We start from the raw sequence: 18,318 nt of genomic DNA on the forward strand, positions 1-18,318 counted from the left end.
TTTTTTTTTGAGGGGAAGATTGATTTTTCAAGACAGGGCCTCACTATGCCCTGAACTCCGGATCCCCCTGCCTCCACAGTGCTGGGATTCAGAAGCCTGTGCACCATCAGGTCTGGCCAGAAGACACCTTGCTGCTGTTTGTAGGACACAAGACTGACCCAGGCCTTCCCACATGCCTGGGCTGCACCTTAAGCTAAAATAATTTTTCAAATAAGACAAAGACAAAAATTGCCCATAATTCTATACCCTGGTTATTTCAGGATTCTACTTATATAATTGGCATAAAACTAAACATCTATATGGCTCTATGTTGTATAGGGTTTCTTTCCCCACCCCCACCCCCCACCCCCGCAATGACTAAGAACCTTTGAGGGGCTAGGGATGTGGCTCAGGGCTTGCACAAGGCTTCTGGGTTCATTTCTGAGAATTGAAAAGTTCTTTGTAAGAATGTACTTTTGGGCTTTTTGTTTTTTGCCAGTTGTGGGGCTTGAACTCGGGGCCTGGGCACTGTCCCTGAGCCTCACTGTGCTCAAGGCTAGTGCTCTACTACTTGAGCCACGCACTGCCCCTAGCCTTTTTCTGAGTAGTTTATTGGAGATAAGAGTCTCATGGACTTTCCTACCCAGCTGGCTTTGAACCACAATCCTCAGATCTCAGCTTCCTGAGTTGCTAGGATTACAGGCGTGAACCACCAGTGCCCGGCTCCTAAGGATGTTTATGGGGTGATCCTCATCATCAGGATGTGTCCTGACATACAGCCATCCCTCCTTATGTGTAACTTTGCTCATGGATACCAATTCCCTGCATGCTCCAGTCCTTACATAAAATGACATAGTACATGCTTAAATCACCTTCAGGTTATTTGTAACACCTAATATATCTTCAATGCTATGTGCAGAGCTATATATTGTTATGATTAGAATGAAGGGGCCCCTGTGCATGTTCAGGACAGGCCCTGATTACGTACCCCAAACCAGATTGGTTCCACAGGCAGAACCTGGGGAAGCAAAGGACCCACTGTGTTTAAGCAGTTGGGTAGCTGAGCAAGAGCATCTAGATGCATAGATGCACGCAGTGACTGAGGGGAGTAGAGACTAGACTCCTGGCTTGGCCTCTCCTTCCTAGGAACCTGCTGCCTCAGGCACAGCGGCCGGGGAAGGCAGAGCGGCGTGTTGGGTAGGCTCATGTCCACCCCAGGCAGGTGCTGAACTATGTGCCCAAGAACTTTAAAGATGGGGGTGGGCTCCTCTGTCCCCTGGGGTTGCGTCCTAGATCCCTGCCTCTTTGCACTTATCCTTCCTGCCATCCTTGGTGCATCCGCACCCACTCCCTCCTCAGCCCCAGCTCAGCAGCATCCAGTTCTCACAAATCTCACGCAGTGATCTATAGAACAGCCAGCGCTTGTCCTCAGAGCACCTCAGGTCTCAGCCTCTCCTTCAGGAGGAAATGGAGAGCTTGTGCCAGGAATCTGCATCCTGCCAGGCAGGAGCGCAGAAGGCTGCCGCAACAAAATAGCTCAGTCTTTAATTCTCCCAGTCCCAGAGATCTGAGAGCAGAGGGCCGGCCAGGGCAGCACAGGCTGTGGGGCCATTTAATGGCCTTTCCTCCATTTTGGTCAGCATGTGCTACGTGTGCACTTTTGAGCACAAGGGGACGTGGAGAAAATGAAAGTTGAGAGAGGTGGCAAACAGAACCCTGACAGGTCTTAGAGGCTGTGTGCACGGTGGCCTTCCTGCCGTCCCAGAGCCGGGTCCTGCCATCGCTGAGCTGGGTGATGCAGACTCTGAGCCGGGCCCTGCAGACCCTGAGCCTGGTCCTGCAGACCCTGAGCCAGGTCCTGCAGACCCTGAGCCGGGTCCTGCAGACCCTGAGCCGGGCCCTGCCATCACTGAGCCGGGTCCTGCAGACCCTGAGCCTGATCCTGCAGACCCTGAGCCGGGCCCTACAGACGCTGAGCTGGGTCCTGCAGACCATGAGCCGCTGAGCAGGGTCCTGCAGCTGCTCCCTGCCGGGCGAGCCCAAAGCAAGTGTGAATTGGACGGAGGTCAATTAAATGTTAAGTGCTTGGATTTTTGTGGTTTTGAACATCTCAAGAATACTTTTCTTCAAGTTTCTAGAAAGTAGCACATTCTTTTGCAGTTTAAAAACCAAAGCCAACCAACAATGGAGCGGGCACTGCTGTGTCTGGATTTCACACTGAGGACAGTTGAAGGCTTTGGGCTCCCCAGGCCCTGCCATGGTCAGAGCACCCTCCCCCAGGCTCTTCCTGGCTTTCCCAAGGAAGGGTCTTCATCAGCAGGATGGGCCAGAAAGTTCACTTTGGAAGAACTGATCAAAGAAAAAGAAATGTCTTTGATGGAGTGAACCTGACATTTTGGCCTCTCTCCACTAAGAAAGAGCAGTTTGAATTTTTTCAGGGTCACATGCATCGTTTTTAAATTAAACCCATGGAAAGTCTTATCCAGAAACTTAGCTAAGTGTGCAGGCCTCGCCGTGACACTTGGAGCAGGGTGAGCCTGGGTGGGCCATAGAGCAGGGAGCCAAAGGCAGCGGCAGGGTGCTGCGCGGCCCAAGCACAGCCAGAACCCCTGTGCCCGCAGGGCCCGGGGGTGTGAGGGCTTACTGAGATGCTTTGTAAGCCCTGGGCCTCATCTTCCCCTTGACCTGGTGGCTTTCTGATTTCTTAGCATCTTTACTGCTTTCATTTTGTGCTAGGCGTCGAGGTTCTTAACAGAGCCCCTTGGAGATGCCCTGCTCCATACCTGTCCCCTGGCTCCATGTTTCCAGTTAGGAGTTTGGGTCCTGCTGCTGCATGGCGGGTCAGCAAAATTGAATCCTTGCAAACCAGGGCTGCCTCTGTGCCACGGAGCCTGACTAGGCCCTCTTGTCCCAGAGTGGACCCATTGCTCTGGAGACAGAACGGTGTCTGTGCCGGTCAGGGACAGGGACAGTAACGTGAGGCCGGACAGAACTAGCAGATAAAACCACCTGTGCTAGTTTAGAGCCTGTCTCTAAGACATCGTAGAGTACGAAAACGTCTTCAGATTGCTGCCAGCTGTGATACTAACTTGATATTATTAACTTCCCCAGGAGGGTCTTACTTAACATTATGAAAATTATTACATTCTATTACTAGTTTTCATTTTAATTAGGAGGCATTTTAAATATCCAGAGAAAAACTGACAATAGTCTTAATATGTTCCCATTTCCAGACGAAACATGTTAATACTTGCCTCCTAGCTTTAAAAATGCTTTTAACATTCCAGACATATAAAAACCTATCTATGAATCTGCTGCCCATCGGGTACATAAATAAAATACCCTCCCCACAGGTGAGGGGCTGTGCCCACCGATGTATCCTCTTCCTCACCCCAGAGATTGCCAGCCCCCAACACACACACTTATTCCAACAATACAGCTAAGCTTTGCAAGTTTTAAAACCTCATAAAAATGGTGTTACATGGTATGCATCATTTTGTAGCTTATCGGGCAGGCATTTTGATAATACATTTGGGCTTATTGATATATTATTTATTCTTAAGTTTATTTACATTGAACATTTATGGGCAGCTAGTATAAACAGACATACCTTACAAGTATATACTTTACATCACGAGTTCCCACATTCTAGAAGGCCCAGAGTTTGTTATTGTGAAGCTGTTGGCAAGTTTTATATGACCTGCAGGTTGATGCTGCTGTCTAGGGGGGCATTCTTTTTTTTTTTTTGCCAGTCCCAGGGCTTGAACTTGTGGCCTGGGCAATGTCTCTGAGCTTCTTTTGATCAAGGCTAGCACCCTACCACAGCACCACTTTCAGCTTTTTCTGTTTATGTGGTACTGAGGAATTGAGACCCGGGCTTCATGCATGCTAGGCAAGCACTCTACCACTAACCACATTCCCTGCCCACTTCTGTAGGGGCAAGCAGTCACATGGCACGCCTGTCTTTTAAGTTTACTAGATTCCATCAGTTGCTTACCAACACATTGAAGTCAGTTTCCATGCCCCCGTGCTTGCTGTATGTGCTGCCATTACTCTACATCTTTGTGACATTGCCAGAAAAGCTCGGTATGAAATTACATTTTTGGTTTTACTTTTAATTTCCATCGCTTATTTTATTCCTTTATCTTCCTTTTTTTTGCATCCATACTTGTGGATATTGACCTTTGCTATTTGTGCATATAATTTCTACCATCTGTGGCTTTTCTTATTTCAGAGTTGGGTCTGTGTAAATCAAAAGTTAATTGATCAGCTTTGGTTATGGTTTGTGTTTGTTTTTTAAGAAATGATTGGCTTTGCTCAGTGTGGTAGCACTCACCTGTAACCTCAGCTACTTGGGTTGCAGAAACAGGAGAATCAAAGTTTGAGGTCATCTCAGGCAAAATTAGCATGAGACCCTATCTGGAAAACCAACTAAAAGCTCAACAACCTGGGGCTTAGAACAAGTGATACGGCACTTGCCTCGTAAGCCCAAGGCCCTGGCTTCACTGCTCAAAGCCACAAATGAGGGGCAAAGAAATCCTTAGCTTCTAGTTATAGGGGCATTCTACTGTTTTCTATTTCCTTCTTGACTCTGTAGTTCACTGTCAGTTGAATTTGTGTATCTTGGTGGGGCCCATTTCCACGCTGGCCATGGGAGAGACTAGCAGTCTTGTCACCAGCCTTCTTCATGTGCTGCTTTCATCCAGCCCACTGTGTCCACATTGATGCAGCCCTGAGTCCTTCTATCCAGTTACAGTGGGATTCCACTTCTATTCAGTGATTCTGCCATGGAGCCTGGATCAGAACCATACTGCCTTGTAATATTCATCAAGCACTGGCTCCTTGCTGGGGACATTTGGCAAAGCCTGGGGACCATGTTGCTTGATGTATAGGATAAGGGTATGGCAGAGGCCAGAGGTCCTGTTCAGCGCCCTGCATGGCACAGCATGGGCCCACATGCCATCAGGAGTCAGCAGCAGGCTCTGTCCCATCACTATGGGCCTTTGTGTCTCTACAGCCTTGCCACTTTAGTTACTGAGACTCTTCCTTGGTCAGAGTTTGACTGGAATTGTTTAGTTTCTAGACTGACAGAATTGGCTTCTTTATGAAATTAGGATTTTTCTAGGACTGCTATCCCCCTCATTTACTCCTGAGTGTCAGAAACACTTGCCTCAGATACTGTTTGGGACCAATGACATTTCTGTTCCTCATATCATATACTATGTATTGTTAATTTTGGCACATTTTCCATGAATTATCTTTTTTTATATGCATTAGCATAGGAACCTTTTCAGTCTGTTGTAGTTAGTCTGTCTTGCATATCTAAAATTGTTTGATAGGGGCTGGGAATGTGGCTTAGTGATAGAATGCTCGCCTAGCATGCATGAAGCCCTGGGTTCCATTCCTCATTGCCATATAATCAGAAAAAGCCATAAATGGTGCTGTGGCTCTACTGGTAGAGTGCCTAACCTTGAGCAAAAGAAGCTTAGGGACAGTGCCTAGCCCTGAGTTCAAGCCCCAGAACTGGCGAAAATAAATAAAATAAAATTGTTTATTTTGTTCACATTAATATCTATAATCCTGCCACTTTGGAGGCTAAAGCAGGATGATCAGAAGTTCAAGGCCAGCCTAGGTTATTAAGAGGTGCTATCTCAAAGCACTCTGGACCCTGAGTGCTGTCCCTCAGCTCTTCAGCTTAGGGCTCTCTCCTTGAGCCACAGCGCCACTTCCGGTTTTCTGGTGGTTAATTGGAGATAAGAGTCTCAAGGACTTTCCTGCCCAAGCTGGCTTTGATACTCAGATCTCAGCCTCCTGGGTAGCTAGGATTATAGGCATGAGCCACTGGCACCTGGCAGACTTCCACCTTTTTATGGTTACTTAAGAGATAAGAGTCTCATGGGCCTTCCTGCCTTGACTGACTTTGAACTGAGATCCTCAGATCTCATTCTCCTGAGTACTCCTGAGTAGGTAGGATTACAGGTGTGAGCCACCAGAACGTGGCTAAAAGTACTATTCTTGCCCCAACAATACTTCTTAGGCAATAGCTTTATCATTTTCTTAACTGCTTGTCCATAATGTTATTAAAAAGATTCAACCAAAACAAAGAAAAACGTCATTCATATAGTTGTTTTGTTTTTTGACAGTCTTGCTGTGCAGTATAGGCCAGTCTGCTGTTTGAGATCCTCTCCTGCCTCAGGCTCCAAGGCCTGGGATTATAGATGTAAACTATCAGCACCAACTGTCATCTTTTTTTAAACTGTTTTTTGTTTTGTTTTGTTTTTTTCTTGTTTTTTTGCCAGTCCTGGGGTTTGAACTCCAGGCCTAGACACTGTCCCTAAGCTTCTTTTTACCCTAGGATAGCACTCCTCCATTTGATCCACAGCTCCACTTCTGGCTTTTTCTGAGTAATTTATTGGAGATGAGTCTTAAGGACTTTCCTGCTTGGGCTGGCTTTGAACTGCAATATTCAAATCTCGGCCTCCTGAGTAGTTAGGATTACATGAGTGAGCATCCAGCTCCCGGCTTAACTGTATTTTTTAAACTGTGATTTGTGTGTGTGTGTGTGTGTGTGTGTGTCTTTTCTTTTTTTGGTACTGGGATTGGACCCAGGACATTGCACTTACTAGGCAAGTGCTTTGCCACTGAGCTGCATTCCAGCCCTGTCATCTTTAGCAGGTTTGGCTCATTTACATTTAGTGAATACTGGCATAGACAGCTTCATTACCATCTTACTTGGTGCTCCTTTCTTAAAAGCTTTTTTTGAAAGCATTTTTTTTTATGTTATGTAGAATAAGAGCCTCTGCCTTTTTCAAAGTTAAAGTCAGAACACTGGCCGTTGGCCATACTGAAAGGCTCCTTCCATAGCCAGAAAAAGGCCCAGCACCTCCCATCTCCCACCCCCGAAAAGTGCCGCCAGGAGGCACCAGCATAACCAGTGAGCCTGGATACCAGGGTCCAGCGCTGTTGCCCCTTGTGCTTGGTTCCAGATCATGTGGGTGTAGTGTTGACACTGATGTGGTCCGGGGGTGAGGCCTTGGCAGGTGAGCCTCAGGACAGCATGGATTTGGATGTTACTTCCAAGTGTCAGGTTGTCAAATGAATGAGCTTGGCACCGGAAAAACCGGAAATCTTCCTCCTGGGACTCACCCTGTTCGTAATGTCTTTTGCTTCCTAAATCTGGGCCCCCATGCCTGTTGGTTTTGGAAAATACTGGCTTCTTTAAACAGGATTGCTCTTCCTTTCCTTTTGGAACTGTGAAGTGTTAAAGTTTTGGCATTTTCTAGCTCACATTTATATATCTTACTTGGGGAATCTATTCAATCACCGTGTGATCTAGTTTATTGATTTTCTACACTGATCTTCCATTTAACTCACAGGTCAAGTAAAATTTCAGTGATTAAATTTCTGTAGGTCCCCTTTCAGATGGCTAGTCTGACACTTGCTCATTCATTGGTCCCAAGTTTATCTGAAGTTCTTGGCAAAAGATGCCAACACTGGATTTGCTTGTGCTGGCCCTCCCTTGCAGGGGCCTGTCTCCATGTGTTGTAAATTCTGATTGGGTTGTAATGTCTTTATGAGCTTGTATTCCTGTGAAACCCACAACTAAGGGTACATTCTTCCAGAAACAATTTACACTTGCTTCCACCAGCTACTGCCATGCCCAGGATGCCTTTATTGGCTTGTGGTTTTCTGGGTTATAAAAGCCGGGGGCAAAGCAGTTGATTCCTGTTGCAGGTGGGCTGGGAGCTGTGGGTTGCACTACTCAGCCTTCAGATGCTTTAGGACTGCAACATGCCCAAAGGTCAGTGCAATTTCAGATGGTGCCCACCTGTAAGCGGAAGTGGCCGATGTCCTGCAGCCCCATAGTAGCCTGAGCTTTAGATAATGCCTGCCCTGCTCAAATACTACTGGGCAACAAAGGGCTAGGACAACAAAATGGGGAAGGGCTTAAGAGCGACAAATGACGTGGACCAGATTGAACCATGTTTCTTGGTAGTCGCAATGTAATTATCTTAATTCCAATGAAATTCACCCTTTAAAGTAATGTAAGAGAAAAAAGGAACTTTCCTGCTGTACTGTGGATCTGTTCTCAGAGCCTATGGGCAGTATGTCATCCATGGAGGTGAACGTGGACATGCTGGAGCAGATGGATCTGATGGACATCTCCGACCAGGAGGCCCTGGACGTCTTCCTGAATTCCGGTGGAGAGGACAGCACTGTGCTGTCCCCTGGTTTAGGTAGGAGTGGAGAGCCCTGAAGAAATGGAACCAAGGGCTCCCATCTCCCTCCCCATCACTGGCCACTTCTACCAGCCCATCTTCCCACCCACTGGATTTTAAGTATCTGTCCCTGCAGCCTTCACTAACAGGAGTTAGGACAGTTTTCCCCTGCACCTGCCCAGTGGAATCCCGTGGGCACAGCCACTGTGGAGCAGCTGCAGTCCTGGGGGCACCATTCCATTTTCATTTGGCAAACATTTGCCAAGGCACCAGACCTGTATGTGGCCTCACTACACCTTACAGTTCTTCAGGCTGTGTCCTTTTATATGTACATCACTCCACAGCAAGCTTACGACATACTACAGAAACTTCTCCATACGAAGACGGTTCTCTGAGTTACAGTTCCACAGGTGCTATGTTTCCCAAGTCCTCGTACCTCATCCTCTCAGCCCTGTTCTCAGAAACGCTACTACACACAGCACTGAGGGGTGGTAGGCTGCCTTTTTCTGGAGGAGGAGGAGACTTACTATCGTGAGGGCCTGTGGAAATCTTGATTCCTCAAAGAATTGAATCCCCATGAAACTGGAGACCTGCCAAATGGTCAGTAATTCTGACTTTGTCTCAACACTGGTATTCCAAAATAAATTACTTACGTAGATTCAAGTTTCCAGGACTGCTCCATTCCTTACCCTCAGGCCTTTAAAAAGCACATGGTTTGGGCATTACACCCGTGTAGAGCTCTGACCTTCCCTCTGAGGCAGGTGGCCAGCTCGGGCGGCCTCTGGGGCCTCCCTTAGCGCCACACCCAGGGTGGCTCATCACGGGAACAGCAGCCCCTGTGCATGGTCAGCTGTCAGTACGTCACTCATTTGTTTATTCTTTTCCAGAGCCTGAACAGGACAGCTGTCAGAGCGGAGTAACTCTCCAGGTTCCACATCCATCCGAACGCCCATCCCAGCCGCCTTCCTCGTCCTTCACCCACACCAACCCGTCCACCCCAGACCTGGGGGAAGGAGGGGACTGTCCGGTGGTGCAGTCTGACGAGGAGGAGGTCCAGGTAGACACCGCCCTGGCCACGTTACACAGTGACAGAAAGGCCACCCCAGACATCAGTGATGATAGTGACTCAAATCCGGACATCTGAATGGTCAGCTGGGCACAGAATCCACCTGCATAGCCAGGTTGTTGTACAGAGGGTCTTGATTTTTACATGGTTCCCAATAATGGGCAAGAAACTGCCTGAGAGAAGGGCTAACAATAAAGTTGGAGGAATTTAACTGAAAAGAGTATGCATCTAGTTTGTACAGGAGGGAAAGGTGTTCCCCTGCCTCCATCCTCAAGGACAGCATAACTGAAAGTTCCCTACGCATGGTGAGATGCTGGGGCCCATGGGTTGGGGGTAGGGGAGATGTTCTCGGTGGTGGGCACAGTCTGGAGTGAAACCCGAACACGAAGCCCTCACAGACAGACATTTCTGCTTGCAGTCTGTACAACACACACCTGAGCCCAGAGGACCACACCAGTTTGAGCAAAAGCAGCATCGTTCCTCCTGCAGAGAAGTTTCTCTGCTTCCTGGCCCATCCAGCTCCAGGAGGACAGGACCTTGAGCAGTGTGAGCCTCCCAGGGGAGCTCTGGCCCAGCCACAGGGCCACCAGCAGATGGCGCTCTATGTGAGCAAAATGAAAATGCTTCATCGGTACCTCCATGACAGGCAGCGGGAAGACTGCCCGCCGCATTCACTCATCTTCCACGAGACAGACAAATGTCCAAAAACTTTGTTTTTATTATTAAACCTTGTAGTACAAACCTGAAAAGTAAACAAAAAACTGGCAATAAACCACATGAAGTCTCCCCTCTCAAGGGAGGGAGCAGAGCAGCGCTAATAAATTAAATGTCAAACTGTAAGCCATAGGCAGAAGTTTACTGTCAAAAAGAGGGAAAAGTACACAGCAAGGCCATAAAAACCAGACAACCACATTGGAAAACACTTGACCGTTTATGTCATCGTTAAATATTCCAAAACAGTTCAGTCTTCTGCAACAACGACCAACAAAGTGGATCCTAGGACCCTCCTGGCAGGCCCCACCGGCCGCTGAGTGCAGCGCGGGGAGCCACAGGACTGGTGGTCCAATTATGAAACAGAACAGCTTGTGAAAACACTTTCCCTTTTTATTCCACACATACTGTACACACAACCGGAGAAGGGCAACAGCTACTCCATTATTATTTTTGTTGTTGTTCAGTGATGTAAGCAGCACTTATAAAATGTTACAAGAAAAACCCTGTAAGCATCCAATCCAACCGATGAAGAAACTGAAATGTAAGGCTTTTCTTCATCTTGTCTTTTCACCCCCCTTCCCTCCCCCCACCGAGAAAAGGCTCAAGTATTTAAAACAATTTACAGGTGTATGTACAAAAGGGATGGGATTTTTTTTTTCTTTTTTCCTTTTTGTTAAAACATGAAGAGAAAAAATAGACAAGGAGGAACACAAATGCATTTTCACATTCAAAAAAGAACTGCAGACCTAGTGGCTCTAAAATGTGACCATGGAGGAAAACAAATCTCAAATGAAAGATTAATGCTGACGTGTGAAGGTGCGTAGGACAAGAAGCAGTGAGATGAGGATGGAATGTTCAGGAAGATTGCACATTGATGACCACGAAGCACGCAGCGCTTCAATCACGTATGTGTGTGTGTTTTTTTTCTCTTTTTTTTCCCCCCCCTTAAGGATGCTATTGAAGGGTTTTTTGATAAAGTAGCCAACAGCACCAAAAAAATAACAGAATGGATTTCCTAATGAAATCAGGCACAGGTCTCCCTCAGTGACCCTCCAAGGCAGGCGGTCTTTGTCTTCGTCCTCTCCCTCCAACGGATGCATAGCGATGTGCTGGTACCGAGAGCCTAGCTGCTCAAACCTCCACATGTTGCCTGTGGTTAAGAACCAAAGTCGGCCTTCAGCTGCCAGGACCACCCAACAAAACAAAATCAGGGCTCTCAGGATTCAGAAGTTACAAATTCCTCTTGCACATGACAGAAGAAAAGACAGCCAAAAGTAAAGCCATTTCAAGTTTTTTTTTTTTCCTGTGTGTATGTGTGTGTGTGTGTATATATATATATATATGTCTCCTATCCCTTTTCCAATCTAGAAAAATCTGCTCACATGACTGGTAAGTTAAAATTTGTTCTCCAAACTTCACCCTCTTCAAAAAATGGGTTTAAAAAGCCTTTTTCCCCCCAACAGTTACAAAAAAAACGAAACAAAACAAAAATCAAAACAACAGAAAAGGCTTTCGTCAGCCACAGGGGCGATATAAAGTAATACAGCCCCTCAAGGGTTTTTAAAACAGTGGATATACGGCAGTTTCCAAAATCCGACTGCAGTATCTAGGTATTCTAAGTAGAAAAAAAACTTCAACAGTTTAATGCTAAAACAAAATTAGTTCTCTAAAACCAGAAGAAAATCTTCTTTAGAGCTAGTGCAAAGACAGCTTGTATCCTACAGCAAGTACTCCAAACTAGAATATAATAATTACAAAAAAATATATATAAATCAACCACGGGTTGGCATCTTCATGATGAGCTTGAAGCACTTTTGGATGAGCCAGAGGATGACAGCCGGGACGGCGGCAGGGCCACCGTCGCTCTCTTGCGGGGGCCTCTTTTTGGTGTGGGTTTACTGAGACAGTTCTCAATGCTGCCGTTTTTACTGGACACTTTGCCACAGATCTGATTGACCAGACTGATGATTTGCTCCTGTTGGGACAAAGAGACACCGTTAACGCTGCTAGCAGAGGGGAATCCTGAGGTCTGCGGGGCAGCTCTCAGAAGGCTGGCCAGGACCTTGGGAGATCTCAGTCAGCCTTTTTTTTTTTTTTTGGGGGGGGGGGTGGGGGGGATGCGACAGCGCAGGCGCAGGCCTGGAGCTTGAACTCAGCCTGGGCACATGTTGCCCTTGATTTGAGCTTTTCCACTTGAGCCACAGTGCCACTTTAGGCTTTTTCTGTGGTTAATTGGAGATGAGAGTCTCACAACGTTTCTTGCCTGGGCTTGGAACCATGATCCTCAGATCTCAGCCTCCTGAGTAGCTAGGATTACAGGCGTGAGCCACCAGTGCCTGTCTCCAACCATCTTTTTCTTAAAGGATTCTGAGAGACTGCCAAACTAGACATGCTGAGCATCCTCAAATGCTTTCCTTGTCAGCCCAAAGCAGACGCCTCCATCCTGACTGCACTGCCAGGGGCAGTGAGGGTGGGAGTGTAACCACACGCCAGAAGTCAGGTGCTTCTGAAGCACAGCATTCCCGTCCAGCTCAATGTAGTCAGAACCACGCAGCCAAGGACCATGGCTGGCCACTGAAGAGGGGCTTGCCATGCTGTGTGCATGGCACACAGCCAATTAAGAAGGGATGGTGCCAGTGTCTGTGGACACTTCCAGATGTTCCGGCTAGGGGGGCCCTGCTGGCATCTGATGGGGAATGCTGCCCACTGCCCTGCTGTGTGGGGACATGTACAGAGAATCGCCTGTGTCCAAGCGCCTTGTCAAAAGCTGGCCCAGGAATCTGAGAAGGAGAACACCTCATGGGGTGGGAGAGCCTAAACTTCCAAACGTGCCAATGGGGAAGGCCGTGGCGGGTTGCAGAGCCACAGCAGAGGGGTCAACAGGAGGTCAGTGGCTGTCTCCCAACAGAATGTTTCTTTCCACCATGATTCCATCCCATTACCAGTGGGCCATTTGCTCATCAGGGTGGAAGTCAGTGCGCTACGGGAAAGAAGCAAAGTGCCAGAGGCTGTGTGGCCTGCAATGGGCAGCACAGAGATGAAAATGCAGATGCAGCTGTCATCGTCCTAAATCCCACAAGGCCGTGGGACAGTGGGCTACATGCAGGGCAGGGCCTTGCCAGGGCTCTGTCCCCACAGGACGGACTGAGCAGGGACTGACCTCGTCGTAGCGGTACATCAGCTTCAGCCCGCGGCAGGACTTCTGCTTCTCCACGTGGCGCAGAGCGCACTCCAGGCAGAACACGACGTTCTCGTTCTCCTGCACCACCTGTAGGGATAGCACAGCTCAGCTGGGCTCCAGACTAAGAAGGGCCAGGGAGGGGGGCGTGGCTGAGCCCCGCACACAGGTGGGGAGGCCCGTGCCCACGATGCCCAGGCCAGGGAGCTGACTCACAAGCACGCATAGATGAAGTGGGAAGAGCTAGATGCTGGTGGTGCTGAGCCCCTCCCAGACACCTGCAATTAGGAGGCTGGGAACTGGAAAAGGGAGGTTCCAGCCAGCCTGGGCCAAAGAGTCTGAGAGACTCTTAATTAGTCAAAGGGCCAGGCTAGAGGTCTGGTTCATTCAAGTGGTAGAGTGCCCGCCAGGAGCAAGCAAGCTGAGCAAGGACAGTACAAGACTTAAATTCAGAACTGGGTACTGGCATAAAAAAGACAACAGAAGAAATAGGAAGAGACTAACAGCTGGGAATAGGGTCTCCCGCTAGGGGGAGGGGCTGGGCTGCACTCACAGAGGCCTTCAATACAGCGGATGCATAAGGGAAAATTCAAGCGGAGGGTTCAGAATACATGAGAGATGTCAGCACAGCTCTGAGTGGAGCAAGACTACCAGCTGGTATGGCCACAGGACACACGGGCAGCAAAACAGCTACTGCTCAGGAGCAGCTTCTTCAAAACAGCTGGAGACGAACGAAGAGCCCTATACCCCCTTGGGGAGACCAGTGATGCCACCAAAACACAGCAGGACATGCCAGCCTTCATCCAGGAGGCTCGGGGAGAGGGCCCAAAGGGCCAGGAGAGAGCAGAGAAGGACTCTGCCACTCCCCTGAGTTCAAGTCTTACTTTGTTTAAAATGTAAACAAGGAAAAATGTGTCTTGGCACCTGAGATGGGATTTGGTCTTGTGTCTAATCGAAGAGCAGAGTATGAACTCTCACAACATGAAAATGCCACCAGCAGAAAGACGCTGCCCCTGAAAGGCACGGAGGAGCAACGCACTTCACGGGAAGTGAGGTGCGTCAAACACAAAAGTACAACTTAAACGCTTTCACTTCAGCAAGTGCCAACTCGAAGAGCAAAGCCTTCCAGAGGCCACGTTGAAAACTGTCATCCCCAAACGCCTGCAGGACCAGGCCAGCACCACATGACAGAAATCGGTCACCCCAGAAAATCGCTCCCACTAATGATAAACACAGGAAGGATGCAGCTTGAGAAGACAACTATGCAGCTCTGATGGCGATGCTGGTAACGCAGATTTGAGGAAGAGAATATGCAAAGTGCCATCCACGCCATCACAGACTGGGTCTATCCCCTCAAAATTCACACCCTCATCACCTGCATCTCAGAATGGGCCATGTGCGCAGGGGCAGGAGGCCCTGATCTAACCTGGCTTGTGTCCTGAGGAGACACGAGGACCAGGTGAAGAAGCCTTGCCATGTGGACGCAGCAAGAAGGTGCTGCCCGCCTAAGCGGCTTTGGGCTCCCAGACACAGAAACCTCTGCTGTGCCGCTAGGCTGGGACACTGTCATGGCAATGCAATGGCTCCGGGTGGGAGCCATTTAAGCTTTTGGAGTTGCAAGGAGTATGTGACTGAACTGCGAGAGGCAATCTGTTCCACTGTGGGACAGCAGATGTGCTGCCTTGGGTGAGGAGAATCAGAGCCAGGGCTCAGGGGTGCCCCCCACAGGCCAGCAGAGCAACTGCACAGCGCTGCGGGACCCCATCACTGGGCATTTGACTTAAGCTGCTCCTTCCTGAGGACGGATGGAGGGAAGTGGCCCTGCAGGTGGGCCAGGGCTGTCATGGGGACTATGCACTGCGGGCACCTAGCAGCGGCTAACCCTGGGTCCCGGCTGGGTGTGTTCTGACTCAGCTGTGTTGGGCACCTGCCTTCCACAAAGGCTTTTCCGTGGGAAGTGGTGTCACTGTGGGAGCAAAGCAGAAGGAAGGGGACGAGGCAGCGAGGCGGGCAGGGCAGCGTAAGGAAGCGTGGAGGAGCGGAGCTGGAACACGGTCTGGGCACCCCGGTGCGTGACCCGCACGCAGACGCCACAGTGCCTCTGGGCTGAGGTACTGGGGAGTGAACAGGACAAATGGGCCCCGCCCCATGGGGACGAGGACAGCAGGGACACTCACCATGGACAGATAGCACAAGTGCTGGCAGACCTGACACCTCCTCTCTGACGTCTCCAATTGCAGCCACTTTCGAGGCTTTTTCTTCCCATCTGCCACCGCGCTGCTGCTGTCATGGCTGCCGTAGCGCGCGGAGGAGTGAAGGCCGGCTTCGAACAGCTGCCTGCGCTGCCTCAGCTCTGTATCCCTGTCGAAAGGACGGAGCGGGGGAGCCGCTGTCAGCAAGCGTGGTGGGGCCAGGCCACTAACCACCAGAGGGGGATGGACGGCTGCGCCATCCGCTGGGAACAAGATGCACACGCGGGGCGGGGCCCGGCCAGGAGCCCAGCTCACCTTCCCGAAGGGCCGGCAGGGACCAGACAGACAAGCCCCTACCCCACAGGCCACGTGATGGCCGGACACATACACACACACAGAAGAAGCATGTTCGCTCCGCCCCTCAGAAGCTACAACACACTATTTGCTGGCTTTGTCATCAGAGACTCAGCCGTCACGGGTAGAATCCGCATGGTAACCCCAGAAGCCTCTCCCTAGGAAGATGCAGACACCTCCACAGCAAGGAGGGTGAGGAGGGTTACAAAGGAGCCAGGTAAAAAGCCAAGCTGTGCTTCAGTGTCTGGTGGATCCGCTCCGCCCATCACGGCCGGAGGAAAGCTGGGCTGGGGCAAGAGGCAGTGCCACGGACCAGAGGCGGAGCCCAGCGTCCACCCATGCGGTACACGCCACTTAGCAAGAAAAGCAAGGGTTGGGCACTACCGGAAGCTCTCCATACCACTTCCGACGTCGAGAATGGTCAAGGTGTCTGTGGCAGAGTTCCAACATGATCAGGGTCCAGACTGCCTGCCTCCTAGTCACTCACGGGATGACCTCACCCAGGACACTGACCCCCAGCAGCAGGCAAGAAGACAGGGACCCCACCCCACACAGACGCCCCACCAAGCCTCTGCAGCGGGCCTCATTAGCGCAGGGGCGGCCGATGAGGGGGTCTCAGCCCTGCTCTGCTGTGGCTGTCCTACGTACCTGAGCTCATCCAGAAGGGCTGAGATGGTACTGAGAGTGGGGCCGTTCTCCTTTTTCGCTTCTGCTTGTGCAATCTGGTACAGCAGCTTCTCCATGGAGAATGGCTTGGCGATATGGCGGCGCTTCATCTCCTGAAAGAGATGAAGTCTTGGCGGCTGAGTCCCAGGGGTCAGCAGCTGTCAAGCTTCTTGGGAATGTCCAGACTTTCCACACTGTGTTCACATCAAGGCTATTAAAAAATAAGACGTCTTCGCTTGCCCAGAGGGTGTGGATAATAGTTAGAGCACACCTCTGCACCAGCAGCTAGGAAGCCGAGGTCTCAGGCTGACACCAAGCAGAGACCTCCACGCCCACCAGATGAAGCGGGAGGACTTTTGTATCACTGAGGTTGGCCAGTAATGGACATCAAACCCTCCATGGCACAGACCAACACCTCTTCTCAAGTAAAACCTTCTGCCACCCCTAAGGATTTCAGAGACAAACACACGCATGCTCAGTACTGCACAGGTCCTACCACTCGGACAGGGAACTGGCTTGCTGCTCACCTTGGCAGTCTCGAAGCCCATACTTGTCCACTGGGTGGTAGCAAAGTGCACGGTTTCTGAGACGCTGTAGCCACAGCACACTTTGGACACGAAGGACCCGGGGAAGCAGACGACGAACTGGCCGCTCTGCTGCACAGTCCTGTGCACCTTGATCCCCTCTTTGCACAGCACCTCCGGGGAGATCTGGAGAGACAGGGCCAGTTGACGTGGCACACACATGTACCCGACTGCATCCTCGGTCATCCCCGCAGCTCTGCTGACAGGAGCATTCTCTCCCCCTGCACTCCCCAGTTTATTTCTCCTTTAGAAAGTAAAAGGCTAATTCCTCCAACAACCAAGTAATTGTAAAGCGATGCGGGCCTAAACGCTGACTGCAGGTTCCCGCGTGGCAAAGGTCACCGTGAGCCTACAGCTTACACATAGCCTGTCCCACCCCACTGGGCACGCAGGGACCATTAAGAGGACAATTTTAAATGCCCAGGAGGCTGCAGTCCCTGAGCTGGACCAGAGAAAAGATGAGCACAGTCGGGAAAGCAAGACGTGCTACAGAGCAAGAGTGGCCCTGGGCACGGCTTCTCAGAACTCCTGGATGCTCGGCAGCCTGGGACTTTCTGCAAGTGTAGAGTAGTGGGAACAAAAGAGCTAGAGTATTAGTGCTGCCTCAAAGCACCCCGTACACACAAACACCTACATAGACACCCCCACCTACACCTACGTGCAAAAGCCAATGAGCCAGACCCTCTGCAGAGGCCAGCCGCATCCCAGAGTCAGGATTGCTTTGCTTTGTCCTCTTTGCCAGGCAGGTTGGTGACTGCCCCCCCCCCCCCGTTTCTCCCCGGCCTCTCGGGGAGGCGGGCAGCTGACGTACCATGACATTGCTTTCCAGCATCTGCAGCCCTGGGGTACCGTTGGCCTGCAGCAGAGTGTGGACCACGTCCTCCAGCTTGTTCTCCTCCTCAGCAGGAATGCAATACCTGGGTCATGAGACAGCGCCCGCAGACAGTTTGGTGAGGCCCCCATGCGCGCGCTGCTGCTTTCTGCCACACGCGCAGGCGCAGGCCCGGAGCACTGGCAGCGCACCAGGCGCTGTCACCGCCGGCCTCTGCCGCCCAGCACGCAGCCAAGCCACAGCCGCGGCCGCCACGCACACGGCTCATCTTTTATGCAGATCTGACCCACATGGTGAGCCAAAAACCCTTCAAACCAAAAACAGATGTCCAAAACCCACACAAATCAGAACCAGATACAAGCGCCGACTCCAGCGGCCTCTTGTGAGCGCGCAGGAGCAGCGCAGCATCTGGCGCACTCTGGAGGGAGGAATTCCTACGATCTCATCCTTACCACGGCAGCCAGGACGACCTGGGGCAGCAGCCAGGAAAGGTAAAAGACCCCCAACCTCCCCCTGCCCTCCACCCCTGCCCTC

The 18,318-nt window shown here is 50.5% G+C and overlaps 2 protein-coding genes across 6 annotated transcripts in view; one reads left to right on the top strand and one right to left on the bottom strand.

Moving 5' to 3' along the window:
* The window catches only part of Dtnbp1 (dystrobrevin binding protein 1), a 108,074-nt gene extending 98,592 nt beyond the window's left edge, over window positions 1–9,482 (top strand). For both annotated transcript variants that reach the window (XM_070024533.1, XM_070024534.1), the window contains exons 9-10: window positions 8,073–8,216; window positions 9,086–9,482. In XM_070024533.1, coding sequence (XP_069880634.1) covers window positions 8,073–8,216; window positions 9,086–9,342 — 401 coding nt within the window. In that variant the 3' untranslated portion in view covers window positions 9,343–9,482. The remainder of the gene's footprint in view (window positions 1–8,072; window positions 8,217–9,085) is intronic.
* A 617-nt stretch (window positions 9,483–10,099) lies between these two features.
* The window catches only part of Jarid2 (jumonji and AT-rich interaction domain containing 2), a 241,423-nt gene continuing 233,204 nt past the window's right edge, over window positions 10,100–18,318 (bottom strand). For all 4 annotated transcript variants that reach the window (XM_070024528.1, XM_070024531.1, XM_070024529.1 and 1 more), the window contains 6 exons: window positions 17,764–17,869; window positions 16,896–17,078; window positions 16,351–16,481; window positions 15,334–15,517; window positions 13,139–13,246; window positions 10,100–11,953 (listed from right to left, as the gene is read on the bottom strand). In XM_070024528.1, the coding sequence (XP_069880629.1) occupies window positions 11,771–11,953; window positions 13,139–13,246; window positions 15,334–15,517; window positions 16,351–16,481; window positions 16,896–17,078; window positions 17,764–17,869 (895 nt within the window). In that variant the 3' untranslated portion in view covers window positions 10,100–11,770. The remainder of the gene's footprint in view (window positions 11,954–13,138; window positions 13,247–15,333; window positions 15,518–16,350; window positions 16,482–16,895; window positions 17,079–17,763; window positions 17,870–18,318) is intronic.

This window comes from Dipodomys merriami, unplaced genomic scaffold (genome assembly GCF_024711535.1).
Source record: "Dipodomys merriami isolate MVZ:Mamm:240054 unplaced genomic scaffold, mDipMer1.0.p SCAF_16, whole genome shotgun sequence".
Lineage (NCBI taxonomy): Eukaryota > Metazoa > Chordata > Mammalia > Rodentia > Heteromyidae > Dipodomys > Dipodomys merriami.